Source organism: Mauremys mutica, chromosome 2 (assembly GCF_020497125.1).
Source record: "Mauremys mutica isolate MM-2020 ecotype Southern chromosome 2, ASM2049712v1, whole genome shotgun sequence".
NCBI classification, from domain to species: Eukaryota; Metazoa; Chordata; order Testudines; family Geoemydidae; genus Mauremys; species Mauremys mutica.
The window spans coordinates 283,863,573-283,889,073 of NC_059073.1; the positions used below are offsets into that span (position 1 = coordinate 283,863,573).

The window sequence follows — 25,501 nt, forward strand, 5'->3', positions numbered from 1 at the left end:
ATATCCTGCGCCATAGCGGCGCCACTCCAGGGGGCGCCCAGCCGACCCACCGAGTGTTGCTAGGGTAAAAATCTTCCGAAGGGCCGTGCACGCGCGGTGCGCACACCTACATGGAATGCATAGGAGCAATCACTCGAAGAAGAACCAGGGACTCAAAGTTCTCAGATTTTAGAGTCCATTTTTATAGGAATTAATTCCTATGTTAGTTTCACATTCCTGGTGGCCCCACACTGTTTAAAGTGGCACATTCCTTCCAGGTGTTTGAGGTGGATCCCAGTTTACCCTCCCGGGGTTGTCTGGTGGTCCACTTGACACATTCTTCAGCTGATGGATCCTTTCCAGGCTGGCACCTCTCTAACCATTCACGTACATCAAACATTCATCAACATACATTCCATATCTTAACCATATTTTAATTTACTGTCTCCACCACTTTTGGGGTGTGTGTTAATTCCTATGAGATTCCTGGCCCTGTAATCACAGAGGGTGGGAGTCTGTTTGTTTACATTGTATCAATCACAGCTTAAGGCTAGCATAGTGTTTACTTCAAGAACAAAGTCAATTAACTTGTTTGTAAGTTTTACATAGTAATAGAGTATCTTTCACAGGACAGATACAATCAGTGTTTTCTGCAGACAGGAGCTTACAAGTTTTAACATAAGAACTTAAAAGATTTTTGTACTTGGTGAACCTGGGGGGGGGGTCACTGTTGGTACCTTCTTTAATATCCCTACAAGGGGACACTTCCTGAGGGACTCTCGCATCTCCTGTTTTGAGGTAACTGAGGTCACACCAGAAAGATGTTTATTTCTTAGTTTATACTTAAAACACTATCATACCCACCAAATCCACTTCAGTTCTCCCCATGTTTGAATTGTCCTGTACATTCTGTCTTCTTAGGGTAGGTCTATACTCACCGTCCGGGTCGACGCAGTGAGTATAGACTTCTCGGAGTTCCAACTATCGCGTCTAATCAAGACGCGATAGTTCGAACTCCCCGCGCGCTCCGGTCGACTCCGGAACTCCACCACCGCGAACGGCGGTGGCGGAGTCTACCTTGGAGCCGCGGAGTTCGACCCCGCTGCGTCTGGACGGGTAAGTCAGTCGAACTAGGGTACTTCGAGTTCAGCTACAGCGTAGCTGAACTTGCGTACCCTAGTTCGACACCCCCCCCCCTTAGTGTAGACCAGGCCTTAGAGAAGCTTAGCAACTTGGGGCAGGAGCCACCTTAGTGCGTTGTTAGCAGGAAATACAAGCTTGCAGAGCTCCATACACCCCTTCTTAACATAAGAAAGGGACAGAGGGTACCTGTCAGTGCCCAGCACTTGCCTGCTTTGCATAGGAAAAGAACACAAGTAGAAGGGGATGAAGAAAAATGGGAGCAGGGAATTGTGAAGAGAATAGTGAGACTGAGGTGCTTGAGGGAGGGGGGAAGGAAGTAGTTCACAAAATGCCCCAGCACCACCAATAGCAGCCTTTTAATCTGCGTCTTTCTGGTCTATTTACATTGCAATCTCTTTGGGGAAGGCTGTTACTATCGGCTTCTTGTACAGCATATGGCACAATGGGCCGCTGACCTCAGCTGGAGCCTCTAATAAGGTGGACTGGTTGAAAAATTTCTGTCAAAATGTTTGACAGAAAATTGGGCGTTCCACAATTTGAAATTTTTCCACAAAGAGTGGCTGCTTTCTGTGAGGAAAAGTTCATTTTTTGTTTGAAATCAAATGCCTGAAAAAAGCCAAAATATTTCAATTTGGATATACTCATGCAGCAACTCATGGCAGTTATAGTCCACTGCCTCTTCTTGTAGCATTGGCAGGAATGTTTCTGTGGGTTAGTGTGCTGTTCAGTGGTGTGGTGGAAATATTCCTTGAGTCGGAGATGGCAAAAGTAGGATTCCAGGTCACCACAGAACTGTATCATGTTCGTAGGGGTAGTGGGGCAGAAGGAGAGGCCCTGAGATAGGACAGACAGCCCCCCAACCTGCAGCAAATACTCCCCAGCAACTACACACCACACAACAGAAACACTAAGCCAGGAACCAATCCCTGCAACAAACCTTGTTGCCAACTCTGTCCGCATGTCTATTGAAGGGACTCCGTCACAGGACCTAACCACATCAGCCATACCATCAGGGGCTTGTTCACCTGCTCATCTACCAATGTGATATATGCCATCATGTGCCAGCAATGCCCCTCTGCCATGTACATTGGCCAAACCAGACAGTCTCTACACAAAAGAATAAATGGACCCAAATCGGACATTAAGAATTGTAACATTCAAAAACCAGTAGGAGAACACTTTAATCTCCCTGGACACTCAATAACAGACTTAAAAGTGGCCATTCTTCAACAACAAAACTTCAAAAACAGACTTCAATGAGAAAAAGACGGTTACTCACCGTAGTAACTGTTGTTCTTCGAGATGTGTTGCTCCTATCCATTCCAGTTAGGTGTGCGCACCGCGCGTGCACGGCATCTCGGAACTTTTTTACCCTAGCAACTCCGGCGGGCCGGCTGAGCGCCCCCTGGAGTGGCGCCGCTATGGCGCTGAATATATACCCCAGCCGGCCTGTCCGTTCCTCAGTTCCTTCTTGCCGGCTACTCCGACAGTGGGGAAGGAGGGCGGGTCTGGAATGGATAGGAGCAACACATCTCGAAGAACAACAGTTACTACGGTGAGTAACCGTCTTTTCTTCGAGTGATTGCTCCTATGCATTCCAGTTAGGTGATTCCCAAGCCTTACCTAGGCGGTGGGGTCGGAGTGAGACGTGGCGGAGTGTAATACCGCGGAGCCGAAGGCTGCGTCGTCTCGAGACTGTTGCACCAACGCGTAGTGGGAGGCGAAGGTGTGGACCGAAGACCAGGTGGCCGCTCGACAGATGTCCTGGATGGGGACATGGGCCAGGAAGGCGGCGGACGAGGCGTGCGCTCTCGTGGAGTGAGCGGTGAAGCGGCATGGTGGCACGCGAGCCAGCTCGTAGCAGGTCCGGATACACGCTGTGACCCAGGAGGAGATCCGCTGGGAGGATATCGGCTCGCCTTTCATGCGGTCAGCAACTGCTACGAACAGCTGGGGCGAACGCTGGAAGGGCTTAGTCCGCTCGATGTAGAAAGCGAGCGCCCTGCGGACGTCGAGGGTGTGCAGCTGTTGCTCCCGAGGCGAGGCATGCGGCTTCGGGAAGAACACCAGGAGGAAAATCTCCTGGTTGAGGTGGAAGGCTGACACCACCTTTGGGAGGAAGGCCGGATGTGGTCGAAGCTGCACCTTGTCCCCGTGGAAGACGGTGTATGGCGGACCAACCGTCAGAGCGCGGAGCTCAGAAACTCATCTCGCTGACGTAATGGCGACGAGGAAGGCCGTCTTCCAGGAGAGGTAGAGCAGGGAGCACGTGGCCAAGGGCTCGAAAGGAGGACCCATCAGCTTGGCCAGCACGAGTTTCAAATCCCAGGTCGGGGCAGGACGCCGCACAGGCGGGTACAAGCGGTCCAGGCCTTTAAGGAAGCGGGAAACCATCTGGTTGGAGAAGATGGACCGACCTTCCACGGATGGACGAAAGGCGGACACTGCTGCCAGGTGAACTCTCAAGGAGGAGACCGCAAGACCTTGCTCCTTAAGGTACCAGAGGTAGTCCAGGATGGTAGGGACAGGGACCACGAACGGATTGAGGCCTCGCTGTTCACACCAGAGCACGAACCGCTTCCATTTCACCAGATAGGTGGAGCGAGTGGAAGGCTTTCTACTCTCTAGGAGGACTTGCTGAACTGCCACTGAACAGTCCCTCTCTGCGTGGGTCAACCACTCAGGTACCAAGCTGTAAGATGGAGGGACTGCAGGCTCGGATGGTGGAGTCTGCCGAAGTCCTGAGTAATGAGGTCTAGCCACAACGGGAGGGGGATGGGATCCCGAACGGAGAGCTCGAGCAGCAGGGAGTACCAATGCTGCCTTGGCCAGGCCGGAGCTACGAGAATGACGGAAGCTCTGTCCCTCCGAAGCTTCTGTAATACTCGATGGACGAGCGGGAACGGAGGGAAGGCATAGAGGAGGTGATCCTTCCAGGAATACAGGAAGGCGTCCGACAGGGATCCCGGCGCGTGACCCCGGAACGAGCAGAACCGGTGGCACTTCCTGTTCGCCTTGGATACGAATAGGTCTACTTGGGGAAACCCCCACCTGCGGAAGATCGTGAGTACGACGTCGGGATGGAGAGACCACTCGTGGGAGAAGAAAGACCTGCTGAGATGGTCGGCCAGCGTGTTCTGCACTCCCGGAAGAAAGGACGCTTCCAGGTGAATGGAGTGGGTCACGCAGAAGTCCCACAGGAGCATCGCTTCCTTGCAGAGGAGGGAAGAGCGGGCTCCGCCCTGCTTGTTCACATAGAACATTGCTGATGTATTGTCCGTGAACACTGTCACACAGCGGCCTTGCAGGTGGGTGCAGAAGGTGCGACAAGCCAGACGGATCGCTCGCAGCTCGCGGACATTGATGTGCAGAGCGAGCTCCTGGGGCGACCACAGGCCTTGGGTGTGAAGATCGCCCAAGTGAGCTCCCCAACCGAGCGCCGAGGCATCCGTGGTCAGAGTGGCGGACGGGCGAGGAGGCTGGAACGGAACTCCCGCACAGACAATCTCCGGGTCCAGCCACCATGTGAGGGACTCGAGTGTCGGCCTGGAGACTGTGACCACCATATCGATGGGATCTCAATGCGGCCGGTACACCGACGCTAGCCAAGTCTGGAATGGGCGGAGATGAAGCCGCGCGTACGCGGTGACGTACGTGCATGATGCCATGTGGCCCAGTAGGCGGAGGCAGGAGCGCACCGTCGTGGTCGGGAAGGAGACGAGGTCCCGGATGAGGGAGACCATCGTCTGATGTCGAGATCGCGGTAGGCAAGCCCGGGCCAGCGAGGAGTCGAGGACCGCTCCAATGAACTCTACCCGCTGCGACGGGATCAAGGTGGACTTCTCGGTGTTGATGAGAAGACCGAGTCGTCGGAAGAGGGACAGTATGTCTGTCAACTGGCCCATCACCAGTTGTCGAGACTGTCCGCGAACTAGCCAGTCGTCGAGATACGGGTAGACATGTATCCGACGACGGCGGAGGGCTGCGGCAACCACTGCCATGCACTTGGTAAACACCCTCGGTGCGGTGGATAGGCCGAATGGCAACACTGCGAACTGGTAGTGTGCGTTGTTCACCACGAAACGTAGGTAACGTCGATGTGGAGGGTAGATCGCGACATGGAAGTACGCGTCCTTCATGTCGAGGGCGGCAAACCAGTCTCCCGGATCCAGAGAGGGAATGATGGTCCCCAGGGTGACTATGCGAAACTTGGGCTTGAGCAGGTACTTGTTCAGCTCGCGAAGGTCCAGGATAGGACGTAGCCCTCCTTTCGCTTTGGGGATGAGAAAATAACGGGAATAGAATCCCCTGCCCCGCCTGTCCTGAGGCACTGCCTCTATGGCACCCATGCTCAATAGAGTCTGGACCTCCTGTAGGAGGAATTGCTCGTGAGAGGGGTCCCTGAAGAGGGACAGGTAGGGTGGGTGGGAAGGGGGGGGCGAAACAAACTGAAGGCGGTATCCCGACTGGATTGTTTGAAGCACCCAGTTGTCCGTTGTTAACTGGGACCACGCCGAAAAGAAATGGGAAAGGCGGTTGTAAAATAAAGGGGAAGGATCCGGTAGGGAGAATGATGGGCCGTCCTCGGGCGTCCCATCAAAAGGCCTGCTTGGCCCCCTGAGGGGCCTTGGAAGAGGCCTGGCCCTGGGAACGCCTATTGCCAGAAGGACGACGGCGGTTTGTGGTCGGTCGGCGGCTATTGTACGGCCGATAGCGTTGCTGGTAGAAGGGCCGGGAGGGTTGCCGCCGGAAGGACCTGCGCTGAGTTGCCGGCGTGTGCATCCCTAGGGTGCGGATGGCAACGCGACCGTCCTTTAGGGTCTGGATCTGGGAATCCGTCTTTTCGGAGAAGAGACCCTGTCCGTCAAACGGCAGGTCCTGCAGCGTATATTGGACCTCCGGCGGCAGGGTGGAGGACTGCAGCCAGGCGATGCGCTGCATCGTCACTCTGGAGGCTAAGGTCCGAGATCCGGAGTCCGCAGCGTCGAGGGCGGCCGTGATGGAGGACCTAGATGATCTCCTTCCCTCCTCCAACATCGCCGAGAACTCTTGGCGGGAGGCTGTTGGCAGGAGCTCCGTAAATTTCGCCAGGGACGCCATGATGTCGAAGACGTACCTGGCGAGGAGGACCATCTGATTGGCGATACGCATCTGCAGACCGCCAGCAGAATAGACCTTGCGGCCTAGCAGGTCCATACGCCGCGCCTCCTTCGATTTGGGCGCAGGGGCAGGTTGGCCGTGCCTCTCCCTGTCATTGACCGACTGCACGACCAACGAGTCCGGGGTCGGGTGAGTATATAGATATTCATAGCCCGTGGGAGGGACAGAGTATTTGCGCTCAACCCCACGGGCCGTAGGAGGGACGGACGCAGGCGTCTGCCAGAGCGTGGTGGCATTCTTTTGAATCGTCCGCACGAATGGCAATGCGACGCGCACTGGAACCTCTGCCCCAACAACATTCGTTATGGGGTCCTCGTCCTCCTGGACCTCCGCCACCGGTAGAGCCATAGCCGTCGCCACGCAGCGAAGTAGGTCCTGGTGCGCCTTCAAGTCTATGGGCGGAGGCTCCTTGGTCGACGCCCCGGCCACCGCCTCGTTGGGTGAGGACGAGGAGGATAAGCCCTGGATGACCGCCTCCGATGATGGATCCGCTGCCTGCTCGTCGGGAGGGTCGGGCTGCGCATGCCCCTGGGGTTCAGGCGGTATGGAACCCACGCCTGGTGGCGAAGGGGCCGGTCCGCTGATTGTCGCCTCTGGTACTCTGCGCTCGGACGCTGGGGCTCTCGGGGGGAATGGCACCCCCTGAGTCTCATACTGGGCCCAGGGAACCCAAAAGCCCCACGGCTGCGCCCCTTGAGGATGGCCCTGTGGGGTGGGCGGCAGGTGGCCGTAGCCTTCCGTCCCGGAAGCGACCGACGCAGGGCAGGATGGCCATGGAGGTGCCGAGGCGCTGACGGAGTGCGCCGCCGAATAAGGCAGTCTGTCCCCGGACGGCAGCGAAGATCGACGCTGGTCTGCTCGGTACCGGGATGGAGACCGGGAGCGACGTCCGTCATGGTGCCGGGAGCTCGACCGGTGCCGGGAGCTCGACCTGGATCCGGATCTGCGATGCCGGGAGCGGCCGCGCGAGTCGCGGTGCCGGGAACGGTGCCGGGACGGAGACCTCCGCCGGTGCCGACGCGATGGCGACCTGGACCTGGTGCGACGCCGGGAGTGCGACCGGTACCGCGATGACGAGCGGTACCGGGACTGCGACCGACGTCTCGACGGCGATCGGTACCGCGATGGCGAGCGGTGCCGAGATCGCGAGCAACGGGACGGAGATCTGCCATGGGACCGGGAACGTGATGTGCCGTCCATGTCATCTGTCCAGAGAGGGCAGCCGGGTCATTCTGGCCGGCTTTCCCGCCGACACGACAGCACGCACCGGCGGTGCCGGGGGCCGGAGGCTCGGTGCCTCTATGAGCTGAATCAGCTCCCGCGCCAAAGAGAATGTCTCCGGCGTCGACGGCAGCCGGGGCTCAACCACGGTCGGTACCGGGGAGCGTGGCGGCGCCGGACTCGACGGGCCTTGCGGCGCCGGAGTCAAAGGCCCGGTGCACGACTTGTGCATGGCCACCGCGGGGGCCGCAGGTGGCGCAATCGTTTTCGCCGAGTCCTCAGCGCGGGCCTTAGCAAGCGCCTTCGCCAGCTTATGTCTTTTTGAAGGTGAGAGCGAGCGGTGCCGGGTCTTCGTAGCCGCCTTCTGAGGCTGCGGGGCCGCGGTGCCTGAGCGGCTTGGTGCCGCCGCTGCGCTCTGCACCGAGGAAGCTCGCGGTGCCGGCGCGGACGGTGCCGGGGGCTGGAGCGACGCTTCCATCAGGAGCTGCTTTAAGCGGATATCCTGCTCTTTCCGAGTTCGCGGTTTGAAGGTGGAACAGAGCGAACACTTATCTGTTCTATGTCCTTCGCCCAGGCAACGGAGGCAGGTGTCGTGCGGGTCTCCGACAGGCATCGGCCTCTGGCACGATGCGCAGGGCTTAAAGCCCGGTGCTTTGGGCATGAGCCCGCACCGGGGGAGGCAAAGGGGGAAACCCCCCTTTTAACCTTATCTAAACACTAACTAACTATCTAACAAAACTGTAAAAACTAATCACTAAACTAACTATGTGCAAACAAGTAGCGAGAGCTAGGGTTGTGGAGGACAGAGAGCACTCCACAGTTCCAACTGGCCGTCACGGGCGGTAAGAAGGAACTGAGGAGCGGACGGGCCAGCTGGGGTATATATTCAGCGCCATAGCGGCGCCACTCCAGGGGGCGCCCAGCCGGCCCGCCGGAGTTGCTAGGGTAAAAAAGTTCTGAGATGCCGTGCACGCACGGCGCGCACACCTAACTGGAATGCATAGGAGCAATCACTCGAAGAAGAACTACAGAACTGGAATTAATTTACAAACTTGACACCATCAAAAAAGGCCTGAATAAAGACTGGGAGTGGCTGGGTCACTACAAAAATAATTTCCCCTCAGTTGATACTCACACTTTGTCAATTGTTGGAAATGGGCCACATCCACCCTAATTGAATTGGCCTCGTTAACCCCCCACACTCAGTAAGACAACTCCCATCTTTTCATGTGCTGTGTATTTATACCTGCTATTGTATTTTCAACTCCATGCATCTGATGAAGCCCACGAAAGCGTATGCCCAAATAAATTTGTTAGTCTCTTAGGTGCTCCTCATTGTTTTTGCTGATACAGACTAACACAGCTGCCCCTCTGAAACCTGTCAAAATACACCTCCCATGATGCACTCGATCCCGTCTCCAAGGGGGGGTAACAGTGGTGATTCATGGGAGATGTAGTCCAACTTGGGAGCTTGGCTGTGACAGGGTGTACAAACTCTGCACCAATCAGGTGAGAGTTAATGAACTGCTATGGGCTTAAGCAGCCCTGCCCCACCATACCTGAAGGCATATCAGGCTTGGAGATCAGGCATAAAAAGGCAAAGTCTAGCTCTGTCAGCAACAGCAGCCCTGGAAGGGGAACAGACCTTCATAGATTCCAAGGCCAGAAAGACCATTGTTATTGTCTAAGCCTGACCTCCTGTGTAACACGCGCCATAGAATTTCCCCAAAGTAATTCCCAGAGAAGATCTTTTAGAAAAACATCCAATCTTGATTTAAAATTTGTCAGTGACGGAGAATCTACCACAACCCTTGGTAAATTGTTCCAATGGTTAATTACTCTGACTTAATTTACACTTTATTTCCAGTCTATATTTGTCTAGCTTCAGGATCTTGTTATACTTTTCTCAGCTAGACTGAACAGCCCATTATTAAATATTTGTTCCCCATGTAGGTACTAATAGACTATAATCGATACACCCTCTCTCTGTTTAACTACACAGGTTGAGCTCCTTAAGTCTATCACTATAAGACAGGTTTTGTAATCATTTAACTCATTCTCATGGCTGTTCTCTGAACCTTCTCCTAGGTATCAACATCCTTCTTGAACTCTGGGCACCAGAACTGTTCACAGTGTTCCAGCAGCAGTCACACCAGTGCCAAATACAAATGTAAAATAAATAACCTCTCTACTCTTACTCAAGATTGCCCTGTTTATTCATCCAAGGATTTGGTCACAGTGTCCTACTGGGAACTCATGTTCAGTTGATTATCCACCATGACCCCCAAATCTCTTTCAGAGTCACTGCTTCCCAGGATAGAGTTCCTTCACCCCCCCTCCCCCACCCCCGGGCAAGCCTGTAAGTATGGCCTGCATTCTTCATTCCTAGATTTATACATTTAGCCATATTTAAAATGCCTATTTTTGGCTTGCACCCAGCTTACCAAGTGATCCAGATTACTCTGTATCAGTGTCCTGTCATCTTCATTATTTACCACTACCCCAATTTTGTGTCACCGGAAAACTTTATCAGTGATGACTATGTTTCTTCCAGGTCACTAATAAAAATGTTAAATAGCACAGGGCTAAGAACTAATCCCTGCAGGACCCCTCCAGAAACACACCTTGTTCGATGATTACCCATTTACAATTACAATTTAAGACCTATCAGTTAGCCATGTTTTTTTAAACTTTATTTTTACTGTTTTTATATAAAATATAAGCATAAAACAAAACAAAACAGATATAAATATGTACACAAAGTGGCAATAGCATATAAATAATAAAGGTCAATGTTCATTGAAAAAAACAAAAATAGAAAACCCTGAACCCATAAAGGTCATGCAGGGTATTAATTAGTGAAGTAATTTAATAGCTAAATAAGTGAAAACAGTCTATGAGTATCAGGGATTAATGTATGCTAAAATGCAAAGGTATGCAATAGTTTCACTAGACGTCTTTGTATTTTTTTCACGTTTCTCTGGACTAGATGATGTCTCAATCCTATAATTCTATATTGCATCAACACTATTACCTTCATCAACCAAATTTAAAATCTCATCAAAAAGATGTCAAGTTAGTTTGACATAAGGTGATCAGATGTCCCAATTTTATAGGGACAGTCCGGATTTTTGGGTCTTTTTCTTATATAGGGGAAAGCATTATCACCATCATAGGATGAAACTACCCGCAAATACAGAACAGAAATATTTATTAAACACTTCTGCCTTTTTTGCATTATTATTGATAAGTCTACCATTTACATCCAGTAATGGACAAATAATATTTTTAGCATACTTTTTGTTCCTAATATACTTTTTAAAAACTTCTTTTCATTGTCCTTAATTCTGCTGACCACAGATTTCTCCTTGTGTCCTTTAGCTTCTCTTATCAATTTGCTACAATTCCTAACTTCTGATTTATACTTATTACTATCAACTTTGTCTTTATTCCACTTGTTTTTATATATATATTTTATAGCTGCCTTCACTTCCCCCCTAAATCAGGTCTTTTTTTTTTTTAAACCAATATGACCTTCTTCCTCGATTGTGGGATTGTGACTTTTTGGGCATTTAGTAAAGTGTTCTTAAACAATTCTCAATTATCATTCACATTTTTCTGATTAAATTCATTCTCCCAACTGGTTTGGCTCATAATTGTTTTCAGCTTTATGAAACTGGCCTTTTTAAAGTACCAAGTATACATATCACCCAGCTCAACTTTATTCTGTTTGTGGATTATAAATATGACCAAGTCATGATCACTTGTACCTAAAGTTACCATTAATTTTTGGTTCTGTAATTAGTTCCTTTTATCTGTTAAGATGAGGTCTAAAAAATAGAATTCGCCCATGCTGGATGCAACACTTTTTGAGTTAGTAAATTGTCATCTGTGATATTTAGAAATTCCAAGGATGTTTTAGTACTGGCAGCATAAGACCTCTAGCATGTCACTCATATTGATATCTCCCATGATCATCCAGCCTTTTTCCCCTACACATTATAGATAGGTGTGTAAGGCGGCAGTCATCTTGTGCCCTAGTGTGATTTGGTGATCTGCAGCAGACACCAACTAATACCCCATCTTGTGCTTGATCTGTTAGGACATTGATCCATAAGCATTCAAGATACTGATAACTTGGAAGAAAATTAACTCAGAAACAGATAAAGCCATTTTTGACAGAGTGCCACTCCCCCTTCCCTTTTGCTGACTCAATCCTTCCTAAATAGGTTATAACCATTGATTTTAACATTCCAGTCATGGGAATCACCCCACCAGATTTTAATAATACCAACTAGATCAAATTTATGCTCATAAACAAACAATTCCAATTCTTTTTTACCCAGGCTCCTAGTATTGACGTATTGGCAATTAAAGATTTCTTCTCTCCATATCCTTTCGTTCCTTGATTAATTTTGTTCTCAACGTCTCAATTTTGCATTGTGCTTGTATCTTCTCTCTTTCTACCTTACCCTTTTTTTAGTAGTTTCATGCCCTCCTGACAAATCTAGTCAACCTGCTCCCAAGAAGATTGGTTCTCCTTCTACTGAGGTGGAGGCCATCCAACTATACAGCTCCATCCCCATGGAAGGTGAGCCAATGTTAGACAAGATCAAAACACTTTATTCTATGCCACTTATCTAACCAGCAGTCTTCCGGAATCTTCTGCCTTCTGTCTTCCTTCACTCATGGGACAAGAGCAATCTCAGAGAAGATCACTTGGACATTTTTCTTCTTCAGCATGCTTCCGAGTTCCCTGAAGTCATCTACTACCTGTGAGAGCCTGCAATGCAGGGTCTTTAGTGCCAATATGAGATCTCACCAATGGATTCTTTCCCATCAATTTAAAAATCCTATCCAATCTGAGAGTGACATATCATATGTTGGCTCTGGGAAGGCAGCACACTGCCTTCTTGTCCACCTGTCCCTTCTAGACTGTTCTTTCAGTTCTTCTGAGTATTGAATCCCCAACAAGGATTGTCTGACTTCCTCAGACAGGCAGTTGGAGAAGTCTTTGTGGGCAAGCATGATTTTCTTAAGGGTTAGGCCAAGTTCCCATCTGCAGTCATGTCCCATATAACTCTCCATTCCCTTGGACCAGCTGGATCTGCAGAGGTATCTTCCATAGCTTCCACACTGAGGACCTGGTATGTTCAAACCGCAGCTCCCAGAAAAGGGCCTGGCTGAGAACACAGACACAACTGCTGTCTCAGCCCCCTGAGGAGAAGGTGGGCCAGACCCCGAAGGGCAATGGCCTGGACAGTGGCCTGCCAAAGGCTCCTTGACAGAAGGGAGCCTGCTCCCTTCATGTCAGTTAGTTCGGTTTCCTTTCTGGAGTTTTGACAGCCCTGGAAAGTGTAGACTCCTGGGGCTCAGCCGGACTTATGCTGCCAGCCACCCAGACATTGTGTATTGGATGCTGGGTGAGTACAGGGTCCTGTGGCACCAACGGGGAGCTCTGGGAGGCCAAGCCCATGACACTGCCCTAGGGAAAAGAAAGGGTACACAAGGCACCCAAACTACAACCTCCATGAGGCACACTGGCAGCATTCCTAAAGCAATTTTTTTTCCTGTTTTCAGCTGAAATGTTTCTAGTATTTACATTTTCACCGTCTCAAACTTTTCTGTGGAAAATGCAGACAAAAATTAAATTAACCATTTTCCTCAGAACTTTCCATAGAATCTCCCCATTTTCAACCAGCTTGAATAATAAACAGCCACAGAAATGACTGAGTAACTTGCCCTAGTCTACAGGGCACATCGGGGTCAGAGCCTAGGCTCCAATGCTCAAGCCACACCAGCCCTGTGGCTGCGAGGCTCTATACTATCCACCCCCAAGCAAGGTTATGCTGCTGACTTTGTGCAGGTTGATCATCCTTTCTCCTTACCTGTCACTTAACGAACCGGAGATCACAGCTCCAAGGAGAAGTCCCAGCCTGTAAATGGATTGGGAGATGTCATTTAGCTCTTTTCGGTCACATACCAGGTCAAACTGAAAGAAGGAAACAAAGTAGGTTTCATTTTAAAGGGGCCTGATTGGTGGCTGGATTCATGATGTGCTAGCAGCACAAACATTCCCAGAGAGAACCGGAGATTAAGGTACCTGGCCTATAACGCCCAAACCACCATTCACCTACCAAAGCACCATCCCAGTCAGCATCTAGCGTCACTTGAGTCTTTGATGTGTTCATAGGTAATACTAACCAGAAAGATCAGACCTACAGGGTCATTCAGTCCCTCTCCCTGTCAGGGCAGGATTGTCCACAAGCAATGGAGATCTCAGTACTTCCTTTGAGAGACTATTCCATCATCTAAGGGATCTCACTGTAAGGATGCTTTTCTCAATATTCAGCCTTTCATAAATTGATCCCACTACCCTTCATTTCTCTGATACATTAAGTGCCACAGTAAACTGCTCCTCTTCCTTTTTGGTGTTAGACTCCTTCAGGGAGGTGTAACACGTGTCCTCCTTTGCCATGTGTTGACCAACCAATTCACATTTTTTACTCTTTCTTCAATAAGTGACAAGAACTTCAGCCTCCTGATTCTTTACTCTCTTCTGAGTTTCCTGCACTTTGTTAAAATGGTAATGAGTAGGGCTGGTCAAAAACCAAAAACAACAGCTTGCAAATGTTTTGGAAACTTTTTATTTTTATTTTAAATGTATTTCTTCAAAAAAATTTACAAAAAAGCTTTACATTTCTCAGTTTCTTCCTTCCCTCCTTTCTCTTTTTTGTCTCTTAAAAAAAAGTGTGTGGGGGGCAATAGGGGAGAACGGCTTAGTCCGCTCCAGGTAGAAGTCAGAGCCCATTTCACATCCAATGTGTGGAGACAGCGCTCCTCACTGGACTCATGGGGCTTGGGGCAGAGGACCGACAGAAAAATGTCCTGCCCCCTGTGATAGGTGGAGATCACTTTTGGGAGGAACGAAGGGTGTGGGCGGAGCTGGACCTTATCTTTATAAAACACCGTGTACAGGGGCCCAGAATCCACGGCCCTGAGCTCCGAGACCCTCCTAGCCAACGTGATCACAACCAGGAAGGCCACCTTCCATGAGAGGTGTGACCAGGAGCATGTGGCTAGTGGCTCAAACGGGGGCCCCGTGAGACAGGCCAAACCAGGTTTAGGTCCCACTGCGGAACTGGGGGGCCTAACATACAGGAAGAGACTATCCAACCCCTTAAGGAATCGGCCAGTCACAGGACGGGAGAACACCGTGTGGCCCTGCACCGGCGGATGGAAGGCTGATATGGCTGCCAGGTGCACCCTGACTGACGAGGGCGCCAGGCCCTGGGCTCTAAGGTGAAGGAGGTAGTCCAGTATAAGCTGGATCAGGGCGGCCACCGGGGAAACGCCCCGCTCATCCGCCCATCTGGAAAACCAAGACCACTTTGCCAAGTAGGCTCTGCACGTGGAGGACCACCTGCTTTCTAGGAGGACGTGCTGAACCCCTTCCGAGCACGTCCTTTCCTCCCGACCTAACCTTTGAGCAGCCAGGCTGTGAGTGGAGTGCCACTAGGATGGGGTGGAGGAGGTGGCCCTAGTCCTGGGAGAGCAAGTCTGGGCAGGACAGCAATGGCCACGGCGAGGCGACCGCCAGGCCCGTGAGGGTCCCGTACCAATGCTGCCTGGGCCACGCCAGGGCAATCAGAAGGATCCAGGCCTTGTCCAGCTTTATGTTTTCCAGGACCTTGACGATCAGCAGGAATGGGGGAAAGGCACAGAGAAACTGGCCTGACCAGGACAGGAGGAAGGCATTGGAGCTAGTGCCCCGTCCCAGCCTCCTCACCCCTCTTCCCCCTCCCGGCAGCAAAACCGGGGGCAGCAACGGTTCTGCCGAGTCGCGAACAGGTCTACCTGGGGAGTTCCCTGCTCAAGTGATCCGCACACACGTTCCAGACAGATGTCAGGCCTGAAGGCAGATGTAATGGGCTATGCAAAAATCCCACAGCCTGAGGGCTTCACAGCAGAGGGCAGAGGATCGGGTCCTGCCTTACCTGTTGATGTAGAACATGGAGGCCATGTTGTCCGTGAGTACCCTGACCACCCGGCCCTCCAGGTGCAAGCGGAAGGCCATGCACGCCAGCCGTACCGCCCTGAGCGCCGTGACGTTTATGTGGAGGGTCAGATCCTGAGCCAACCACAAACCTTGGGTCTGAATGTTCCTCACATGGGCCCCCCATCCCAGGTCCAACATGTCAGACACCAGCTCCAGCGATGGGGTCCTGCCCCTGAACGGGACCCCTTGGAGCATGTTTCTTGGGGAGGACCACCACCGTAGGAAGGTGATCACTGGCTTGGGTACCGTAAGGACTTTCTCCATCCTGTCCCTGGCCTGGGAGAACTCCGAAACCAACCAGAGTTGGAGAGGCCTCATCCTGAGTCTGGCATGATGGACCACATACATGCACGCCGACGTGTAACCCAAGAGCTGGAGGCACACTCTGGCTCTTGTCACCGGAAACCTTGTGACCGTGTCGATGAGACACTTTGGGGTTTAGAAGCAGTCCAGTGGGAGGGAGGCTCTGGCCGACAAGGAGTCCAGGAGCGCCCCAATAAACTCTATGTGTTGAACCTGGACTAATGTGGACTTGGTGTTGTATACTAACAGGCCCAAAGTGGTGCACGTGGACAGAAGGAGCTCCATGGGATCCCACACCTGTGACTGGGAGCTGCCCTTGACCAACCAGTCGTCCAGATAGGGGAAGATCTGGACCCCTTGGCGCCTCAGGTAGGCCTCTACCACCGACATACATTTCGTGAATACCCTGGGGGCAGTGGACAGGCCAAACGGGAGGACCGTAAATTGGTAGTGTTCCTGCCCCACCGTGAAACGGAGGAAACGTCTGTGCCCTTCGAATATCTGAATGTAGAAGTACGTCCCCAGGATCCAGGGAGGGTATGATGGAGGCCAGAGAGACCATACGGAACTTGAGCTTCACCCTGTACGGTTCAGACCCCGCAGGTCCAAGATGGGCCTGAGGCCCCCTTTGGCGTTCGGGATAAGGAAATAGCGGGAGCAGTACCCTTTTCCTTTGAACTCCCCTGGTACCACTTCCAGTGCTCCTAGGCCCAGGAGCCGCCCCACCTCCTGCTGGAGCAGAGCCTCGTGTGAGGGGTCCCCCAGGAGGGACAGAGGCAGGGGGTGGTTGGACGGGGAGGAAGTAAACTGGAGGGTGTAGCCCTGGGAGATGGTGCTGAGGACCCATCCGTCTGAGGTCAGCCGCGACCACTCCGGGAGTTAAGCACACAACTGATTGGAGAAGTGAAACTTTGAGGGTGGATCCCTGATGAGAACTAGCAGGGCACCCCTGGGCATCCTGTCAAAACCACCTTTTTCCTGCTTGCTTGCCCTTGGAGGACCCAGGCTGGGGGGCAGGCCGAGACTGCCTCTGTGGGTGCATCATATAGTCCTGTGACTTCTTATAAGCGGTCTCGTATTTTGGGTGGGTGGCCTGAGCGGGAGTCTGTTGCGGCTTGAACGTAGGTTTAGCCGGAGCGAAAACATAGAGACCCAGTGTCTGGAGAGTCGTGCGGGAGTCTTTCAGGCCATGCAGCTTTGTATACATTTGTTCTGCAAACAGAGCTTTGCCGTCAAATGGGAGGTCCTGCACAGAGGTCTGCGCCTCGCTGGACATCCCAGAAAGCAGGAGCCACAATGCCCTTCTCATGGACACCGGAGAGGCCATGGACCATGCAGCCAAGCCCGCTGTATCCAAAGCGCCTGCAGAGTTGCCCTGGCAGCCGCTGTGCCCTCCTCCACCAGCGCTTTGAACTCCTTCCTATCATGCTCCTGGAAGGAGTCCTCGAACTTGGGAAGGGAGCCCCACAGATTGAACTCACACCAGCCCAGGAGAGCCTGGTGGTTCACCACCCGTAACTGGAAGCTCGAGGACGAATACATTTTCCTTCCAAAAGGAGTCCGGCCTCCTTGAATCTTTATTTTTCGGGGTAGGGGCTGGCTGGCCCTGCCATTCCCTGTGGTTGACCAACTCAACCACCAGGGAGTTAGGAGCAGGGTGGGTGAATAAGTATTCGTGCCCCTTGGCGGGTACAAAATACCTGTGTCCCACTCTCAGAGATGGGGGCCGATGAGGCCGTGGTTTGCTGCAGGGCATTTGAAATTTTCACCACCCCTTCATGGAGAAACAAGGCCACTCTGGTTGGTGCTGAGAAGGACAGCACATTAAACAGGGAGTCCGAGGGCTCCTCCATCTCCTCTGCTTAGAGGTGGAGGCTTGATGCCACTCTTTTAAAGAGTTCTTGGTGGGCCCTAAAGTCCTCCTGGGAAATGGAGAAAGGAGGGGCCATAATCCCCTCATCCGGGGAAGGTGAGGAGGCCGGCGTGGTACTGTGTCCCCCCACGGGCACCAGAGGGTCCACCACCTGGTCGGTCTCCAGGCACAGTGCTGAGGATGTACATCCCACTTACTCCTCCTTCGGCGGTCTGGAGAGGGAGGCTGATGGTCCTTCTGAGGCTCCAGCCACCAAGCAAGCCCCCACCGGGGGCTGCGTCAGGGGTCACGGTGCCCTCTGGTACCATTGGGCCGGCCATGGGGCCCAGTGCCACTGCATCTCCTGTGGCACCGGCGGAGCCGGCTCTTCAGCCTGACCCATCGATGGACGACTACAAAGGGAGGTCGGGCTGACATACGACCTGCCGCTGTCCCTGGACTGGGAGGAGTGGTGCTGACCACAGGAAGGTGATCCTGACGTGGAGGACCGGTACCGTCGGTAACAGCTGCTCCACGATTGGCTCCGGTGGGCAGACCCACAATGGCAAGATGCCAGTGATCGACACCCGGGGCTGCAGAGGCGGTGCCATGGTGAGGTCCTGGGCGGGACGCCGAACAGGAACGACGTCGACATTCATGCCATGACTGGCTGTGACAGCCCCTCTGAGACAACCTTTGGCAACGTCTGCCTTGGTCCTGTCAGTGTTCGCTCCTCGAGGCGGAGCAGTACCGAGAGTCTCGGTCAGACGGAACCCAACCAGACAGCCTGGTGGGCGTTGAGGGTGATCCACTTGGACTTTGCCCTGAACGGTCGCTGGGTGGCGAACGGCATCGGGAATGTTCCCTCAACTGAGACCAGTACCGAGCTGGGGTGGCTGCAGAGATCCCAGTGGCAGCTTGCCTCTGGAGCACGGGGCCGACATCAGCGGTGCTCCTGGTATTGGCATGGACATAACATCCCGGGCCGTCTGCAGGGCCTCCAGTGTGGAGGGCATCCGGACATCCGGGCAGACCTGCTCCAAATGGGCCAGTCTACTCCACTCGACTTGAGTCAGAGGCCTAGAGACCGGTGGGGATCAAAGACTGCCCAACATAGGTCTAGCCTCTATCCTGGATTTACTCCACTGCCGCAGAGAAGGCGGCCTCTTCCTAGCCTTCTTGGTGTGCCTCGAGGATGGGGAGTGGTGCCGACTAGTCGATGGCATCGAAGAGTCACCACGCACCGAAACTGCAATGCCCGGTGCCGACTCAGAGCGGCGCGCTGGAGCCAGGGTCAGCGCTGACTCCATCAGGATAGCCCGGAGCCCAATGTCCCTTTCTCTCTTGGTCCAAGGCTTAAACGACTTGCAAATCTTGCAGCAATCGCTGAGATGCGTTTCCCCCATACAGCACAGACAGCCCACGTGCGGATCACTCAGTGGCATAGATCGCCTACAAGTGTCACATGACTTAAAATCCGGTGCACGGGGTATGCCCCGGCCCGGGCACTCTAGCTAAACTAAACTAACTAACTACAGGTACCATACACTGAACGAACAAGCAGTTTTGGGGGATGAGCTACAGCAGAGCTGGAGCAGAGCAGTTCCGAAGCACATTCAGTGGCAGCAAGAAGGAACTGAGGGTGGGGGGAGCATGCAGTGCCCCTTATACCATGCCATGGAGGCACCACTCCAGGGGTCGCTGGGGTGCTCCCCTACGGGTACTGCTAGGGGAAAAACTTCGGGCACCAGTACACATGGCGAGCATGCATGCCTATTGAGGAATACACATGAGCAATCACTTGAAGCAGTAATTTTCCACTTAAAAAAAAAAATCAAAAAGGAAAGTTTCAGAAATTGTTCCAGAAGTGTTGAAAATGATTTTTTTTTCCAAAAAATGTTTTCCCTAACAAATATAATTCAGCAAATTCAACACAAATTAGCAAAACGTTTCAGTGTTGCCTAATCTGCACTTTCCACCAAAATAAGCTTTGATCAAAATATTTTGCCCAGCTCTAGACCTAAGGCCTTGTCTACACTAGGGAAGGTTTGCTGGGATCGTTCTACCACCAAATCCTCCTTTATCAGGTTTTATGGGCAAAAAAGCCAATTGGCTGGTATGGTTTATAACATTTCCCTGAACAAAACAAGCTCTGCAAACATGGAGAAAAATTCATCACAAGCCTTTTTATAACAGCCTTTTACATACTTTTGCACACAATGCGCAGTTAATCTGTGTAACTCATTGCAGTGGGATGTTGTGATGGCCAAAAGTGTAGCTGGGTTCACAAATTAACTAGGTAAGTTCATGGAGGATAAAGTCTGTCAATGACTATTAGCCAAGATGGTTGAAGGTGGGGGAGGCAATCCTAAACCTCTGACAGAAGCTGGGAGGGGAAGACAGGGGTGGATCACTCCAACTGCCATGTTGTTCTGTACACTCTCCTGGAGCTTTGGTGTTGGCCCCTGTGGGAGAAAGGCTACTAGGCTAGATGGAGCATTGGTCTGACACAGTATGGCCATTCTTACGGTTTTATCATTTTTGCTGCTCCTGGACTCTCTCCGATTTGTCCCTATCTTCCTTGAAGTGTGGTGCCCAGAACTGGAGATACTGCTCCAACTAAGGCCTCACCTGTGCCAAGCAGAACAGAACCATCACCTCCGGTGTCTTACATGTGACCCTGTTAATACATCCCAGAATAACGTTTGTCTTTTTCATAGCAACATCACACTGTTGACTCGTATTCAATTTGTGAGTCACTGTAACCCCCAGATCCTGTTCTGCAGTACTGCTGCCTAGCCAGTTAAGCCCCATTTTGTACTCGAACATTTGATTTTTTTCTTCCCAAGTGTAATACTTCAATGTCCGCAAACGTTAATTTCACCACACACACGAAAAAATATTTCGATCAGTAATTAAAATGTACAGCGAGGCAAAGAAAGAAAAAAATGCTGGTTAAGAACTTCAAGTTTGATTTAAGGATACTTATCTGGTATATTTTGACAAGTGATGTTGACAATGTGTTTTAATGGTTATACATTCCAACTTTTTGAATCTCAATGTCATTAAATTATTGTCTGACACCCCTCCCATAATTTCCGGCAACTGTGAGAGTTTAAACCAATAAAATTAAAATGCTTAAAAATAATAAATCTGTCAACATTATAAAAAATAAAAGTCTAAATTCTACCATCCCACCCATAGCTTGACATCTCCAGAAGCTGGGGGACTTCGAAGTAGAAAGATTCTATCATGGCAATAAAGCTATCTGTATTCATCGAGAACAAAGTGTAGTTACAAACCTGAGTTACCAACGTTTGTTCTTGCTCTGAAGGATAGACCCAGCCCTTCTGGCACTTCTCGGTGGAGTTAAGCCCGTATTCTAGGATGGAGTCAATATCCTGATCCACAGGAGTGTACATGAGGCATTCCTTGTAAGATCCAGGTGTGTTCCTAGGAACGGTTAGGTTCAGCTGCTGTTCTTTGGTCATGTTTGGACTAATTTCATGGATCCAGCTTGTATCACAGTGATGAGGCACATGCATAACCATGAACAGCTGGCCGAACATGTGGAACGCAATGCTAGGACATGCCAGAGAAGTTAGCAGCAGCAAACATTTTTGAAATCTCCCAAAATCACCAACTGTTTTTAGAATTTCTCCGAAGTCTGTCATTGTAAGCTTTGTCTGTGGGCAGACAGTACTGAGCCAGCCTTTCATATGGTCTGGAATTAATGTTTAAACATAAAATAAACTCTCCAAAAGTACATAGTTAAGGCAAAGAGCTAATTTTTCATCAGGATCCACGTTAATAAAATATAATGCATGTTTTCTAGTTCACACACTGCACTGTGTAATGTATTAATCACCTTTTAACAAAATAGGCAACAGCCATTCCCTGCGTGCTGAAGTCTGAAAGGCAGTGTAGACTAGAGGTTAGAGCAGAGGACTTGGTCTCAGGAGACATGGATTCTATTGTCATCTCTAGCAGGATCCAGCTGCGTGAGCTTGGGTAAGATGCTAATGATCAGTTTGCAAAGCAGCCTCTAATTTTGCGCACCTAAATCCAAGCTCCTGGTGCCCGATTTTCTGAACCCTTGAGCACCTGCATCTCCCATTAATTCCAATTGTTCTGGGGGACTCAGCACCTCTGAAAGTCAAGCATTAGGTATCTGATTTAGCAAAGCATTACACAGACACTGAGCTGGAGTAACTCCACTGATTTTAGTGGAGTTACATCAATTTAAGACGGGAGAAGGCAGAGAGGAAGGATGGTCCAGTGGTTAGGATGGTAGCCTGGGATTTGGGAGACCCAGGTTTGACTTTGGGCCAGTCACTTATTGTGTGTCTGTCTCAATTTCCCATCTGTAAAATGGGGGTAATAGCATTCTCTACCTTACAGGAATGTTGTGAGGGCAAATACATTAAAGGTGAGGCACTCAGATACTGTGTTAATAAGGGCCAAAGTATCATAGATAAGCAGAGTAACACACTGGTGAATCAGACCGTAGGAGTCTCAAGTTGAGCACCCAAAAGCTCTATGTGACTTTTGAAAATGTGAGGCTTAACCTGTCAGTTTCCCCATTGGTAAAATGAGGGTAATACTTAGGGCACGTCTTCACTAGCTGCCGCCTCAGCGCTTTAACATGGTTGTGTAGTCACGGTACGAGCTGTTTTGAAACAAACTGGTTGAAACAGGAGGTTACTATGGTGGGGTAATCTGTTCACGGAAATAACATTTATCATGGGAATGCTCTGTGCATGCGTGGCAGCTGCACTGACCCAATAAGAACAGAGTTGCTGTCCTACACACATGCTTCCTAACCCACCACAGTGTAGTGAGTCTAGCAGAGCTGCTGCTGCTCACAACCTGATCAATAAGACCCGTTTCAAAAGCTAGTCCAAAGAGGCCATTTGAAGACCAAGTGCAGTGTCACAGGACCTGCTAAATAATTGATAAACTATTTTTTGCATTTATCCAACAGCTGGATGGGTTCTTAATTCCCATGTAAATTAACAGATGCCTTCAAGGCCTGCAGCATTCGGGCATTCTGGGACAGTCTTTGCGCTAAACAACTATGCTACTTGGGTTTGGTTTCTCTGCAAACTTTTGATTGACTGGCCAGGGACTGCCCAGTTAATACTTGTCTGGTCTAAAGGGAACATTTCCACATTCACCTCTCCTCGCTCCTGCTGCTGGGTCTTTGCTTTTTACACAAGAAAAACAACATGAAGAAACCACCACGTTGATTAAATATACCCAAATGTGAGGCCCCGTGTCATGCACCATCCTGTTCTGGCGGCTTCTAAAACAGAACAAGCTGAGCATTACTAGAGGGCTCAAACACAATTCAAAGGGCACTCCTCTGTTCCTTTTTAGTACAGCCCCATGTCCTTTATCCATTCAATGAATTTGATACTTGCTCCATCAGAAAATGCTTCTTCCTGAAGAAACCACTTCAGAATAGCCCTAAGGTTTCAAGTAAACCCTGGACTAACTAGTCAAAGACCCACTTCTATTAAACAACTAATTGTTGCTGGCATCACTTGTGACTGCATTTCACACCCTCTTCTTCAGGGGGAGCGACCCTGCTTGTTCAATGCCTGTATAAATCGCCACACCGTTAGTTGTTAATGTGTCTTATGGTTGGGAGATTCCGGAACGTAGACCCAGTTCTGTGAATAGCTTTTGCTCTTTGGCTGTTTTAGGTACCTTATGATAGTTACATATTTGGTCCAGACCAGGACAGGAAGTCAATGAAAGTTATTGTTAAGCAAATAGTAGAGATGTGGCATACTTACGACAAATGGTTACAGCCTAGCAGGATACGGCCTTTTTAAGGGAACTAGCTACCTGGATGGTGTAATCAGGCCATTTGTCAAGACCCAGCAGGGGAAGAGAGCGTGGTCTGCCCTGAAGGCGTGCGCAGGCTACAGTTAGGCTCAACATGTGTGGGAAGCTGCAGTACAACACCATTCGAGATCCCTGGGCATTTGGAATATCCTGAAGCCAGAACCGCTGCGATCTCAGGGCAGGCTGAGCTGAGTGGGAAGAATAGTGTTAAACCTGTATGGCTACAGGGCCCTTTTTCCTAGCTTCCTTGTGCCACAAGTTACCCACCAAGCAGAATTCTACTCCTGGGGGAACTCTGCACCAAAAAATAAAAATGCTCCGCACAGTATTTTAAAACTCTGCATATTTTGTCAATAAATGTGGAGGCTCCAGCATGGCAGTGGGGAACACAGGCCACTGGCTGCATGGTGGTGGGAGATCACCCTGCACCACTTCCGCCTGGGACATGGAGTCGATAGTGAGGCTGCACCCATCCCTGCCCCAGCACAAGGGCTGGGCCTGCCCCAGAAACACCCTGGGGCCCTGTCCCTCTGCGCCAGATGCACCAGGTGTGACCAGCAGGATCCAGAGCAAGAGGGCTGTGTGGGGCAATCCAGGTGCGGGTGGCTCAGTGGAGGGTCCAGATGCACAGGGCTCATTGGGGAGTTCCAGGTGCGGGGGCAATGGGACCCTGCAGACAGGTCCCGGTGACAGTGGTTGGGGCTCAGCTGGGGGGTCCAGGTGCAGGGGAGGAGGGGCTCGTCATGGTGGGGGTCCAGGTGCAGCTGGTTGGGGCTCAGTGGGGTGGGGGTCCAAGGATCTCATGGGGGTGATCCAGGGGAGCTGGGGCTCATCGGGGTGGGGGTGGGGTCGATGGGCCTGCTTAACAGGGGAGCCCCCCAGCTCCAGCCAAAGGGATGTAACATGCCAGGCTCCCGCTTCCCCTACCCCACCCCCAATTCCACTATCCCCTTTTCTTCCCCATTCCATGCCTCTTCCCCACTGCCCCCTACCCCATCCACTCCCGACCCCACTGCCCTTCCTTCCCCACCGTGGGCACTCACTGTTGTACAGAAAACAGGATGCGTCGCAGCACACAGAAGGGGAACAAAACTGGCTCTAGGACCGAGGAGGTGGGGTCTAGCTGCAAAGTCAGCGGAGCGGAGTTGCACTTTTTCAGCCAGGCAGCTCTGCGCTCGCAGAAATGGGGGGGAGGGGGCAGCAGCACATGACCCCATGTGCCCCCCACCTCCGTTTGGGGGCAATGCCCCCCCAAACAATGACCACAGGCATCCCCACCCCGGGCACGGGTTCCCTTTGCTTCCCCATCACTTTCTGCAGAGAAGCAAAGCAATCGGTGCGGGACATGTTTTCTGAACGTGCAGTGGCGCAGAATTCCAAGAATAAGACTTCCCAGGAGCTCTAACCAACAGCTTTGTCAGCTACCAGGACCCAGAGAGAAGTCAGAAAAGCGTGTCAGCCAAAGACATACAACAGCTTAGGAATTAACATATATAGAAACAGATGCTAGTTCAGGCAGGACAGCACACAGGATAATGTAGCTACCAGCCAAGCAAAATTCTGTTCACCACGTTAATATTTTTTTTTGACCTAGTAAAAATGAGTTTATTCATTACCCTAAAAGGTTTAGAAAACCTGAGGAAAGGTTAAAAAAACTGGGCATGTTTCGTCTTGAGAAATGAAGCCTGAGGGGGACCTGAGAACAGTCTCTTAACACATCTGAAGGGCTGTTTTAAAGAGGACAGGGATCAGTCACAAGAAGTAATGGGCCTAATCAGCAGCAAGGGGGATTTGTTAGATATTACGGAAACTTTAACTCTAACTTTCTAACTCCAGTTAAGCTCTGGAACAGGCTTCGCAGGGAAGCTCTGGAATCCCCACCACTGAAAGTTTTTAAAAACAGGTGGGACAAACACTTGTCAGGGATGGTC

General features: G+C 51.2%; 1 protein-coding gene across 2 annotated transcripts in view; it reads right to left on the reverse strand.

Moving 5' to 3' along the window:
- The window catches only part of LOC123362494 (solute carrier family 22 member 13-like), a 43,438-nt gene extending 19,814 nt beyond the window's left edge, over window positions 1-23,624 (reverse strand). Inside the window, exons 1-3 of one of the 2 annotated variants that reach the window (XM_045002836.1) lie at window positions 23,519-23,624; window positions 21,020-21,170; window positions 13,392-13,495 (exon numbers count right to left, since the gene is read on the reverse strand). In XM_045002836.1, coding sequence (XP_044858771.1) covers window positions 13,392-13,495; window positions 21,020-21,139 — 224 coding nt within the window. In that variant the 5' untranslated portion in view covers window positions 21,140-21,170; window positions 23,519-23,624. Of the gene's footprint in view, window positions 1-13,391; window positions 13,496-21,019; window positions 21,407-23,518 lie in introns of those variants that run through there. The other variant, XM_045002835.1, reaches the window with a different exon arrangement.
- Between the last annotated feature and the right edge of the window lie 1,877 nt (window positions 23,625-25,501).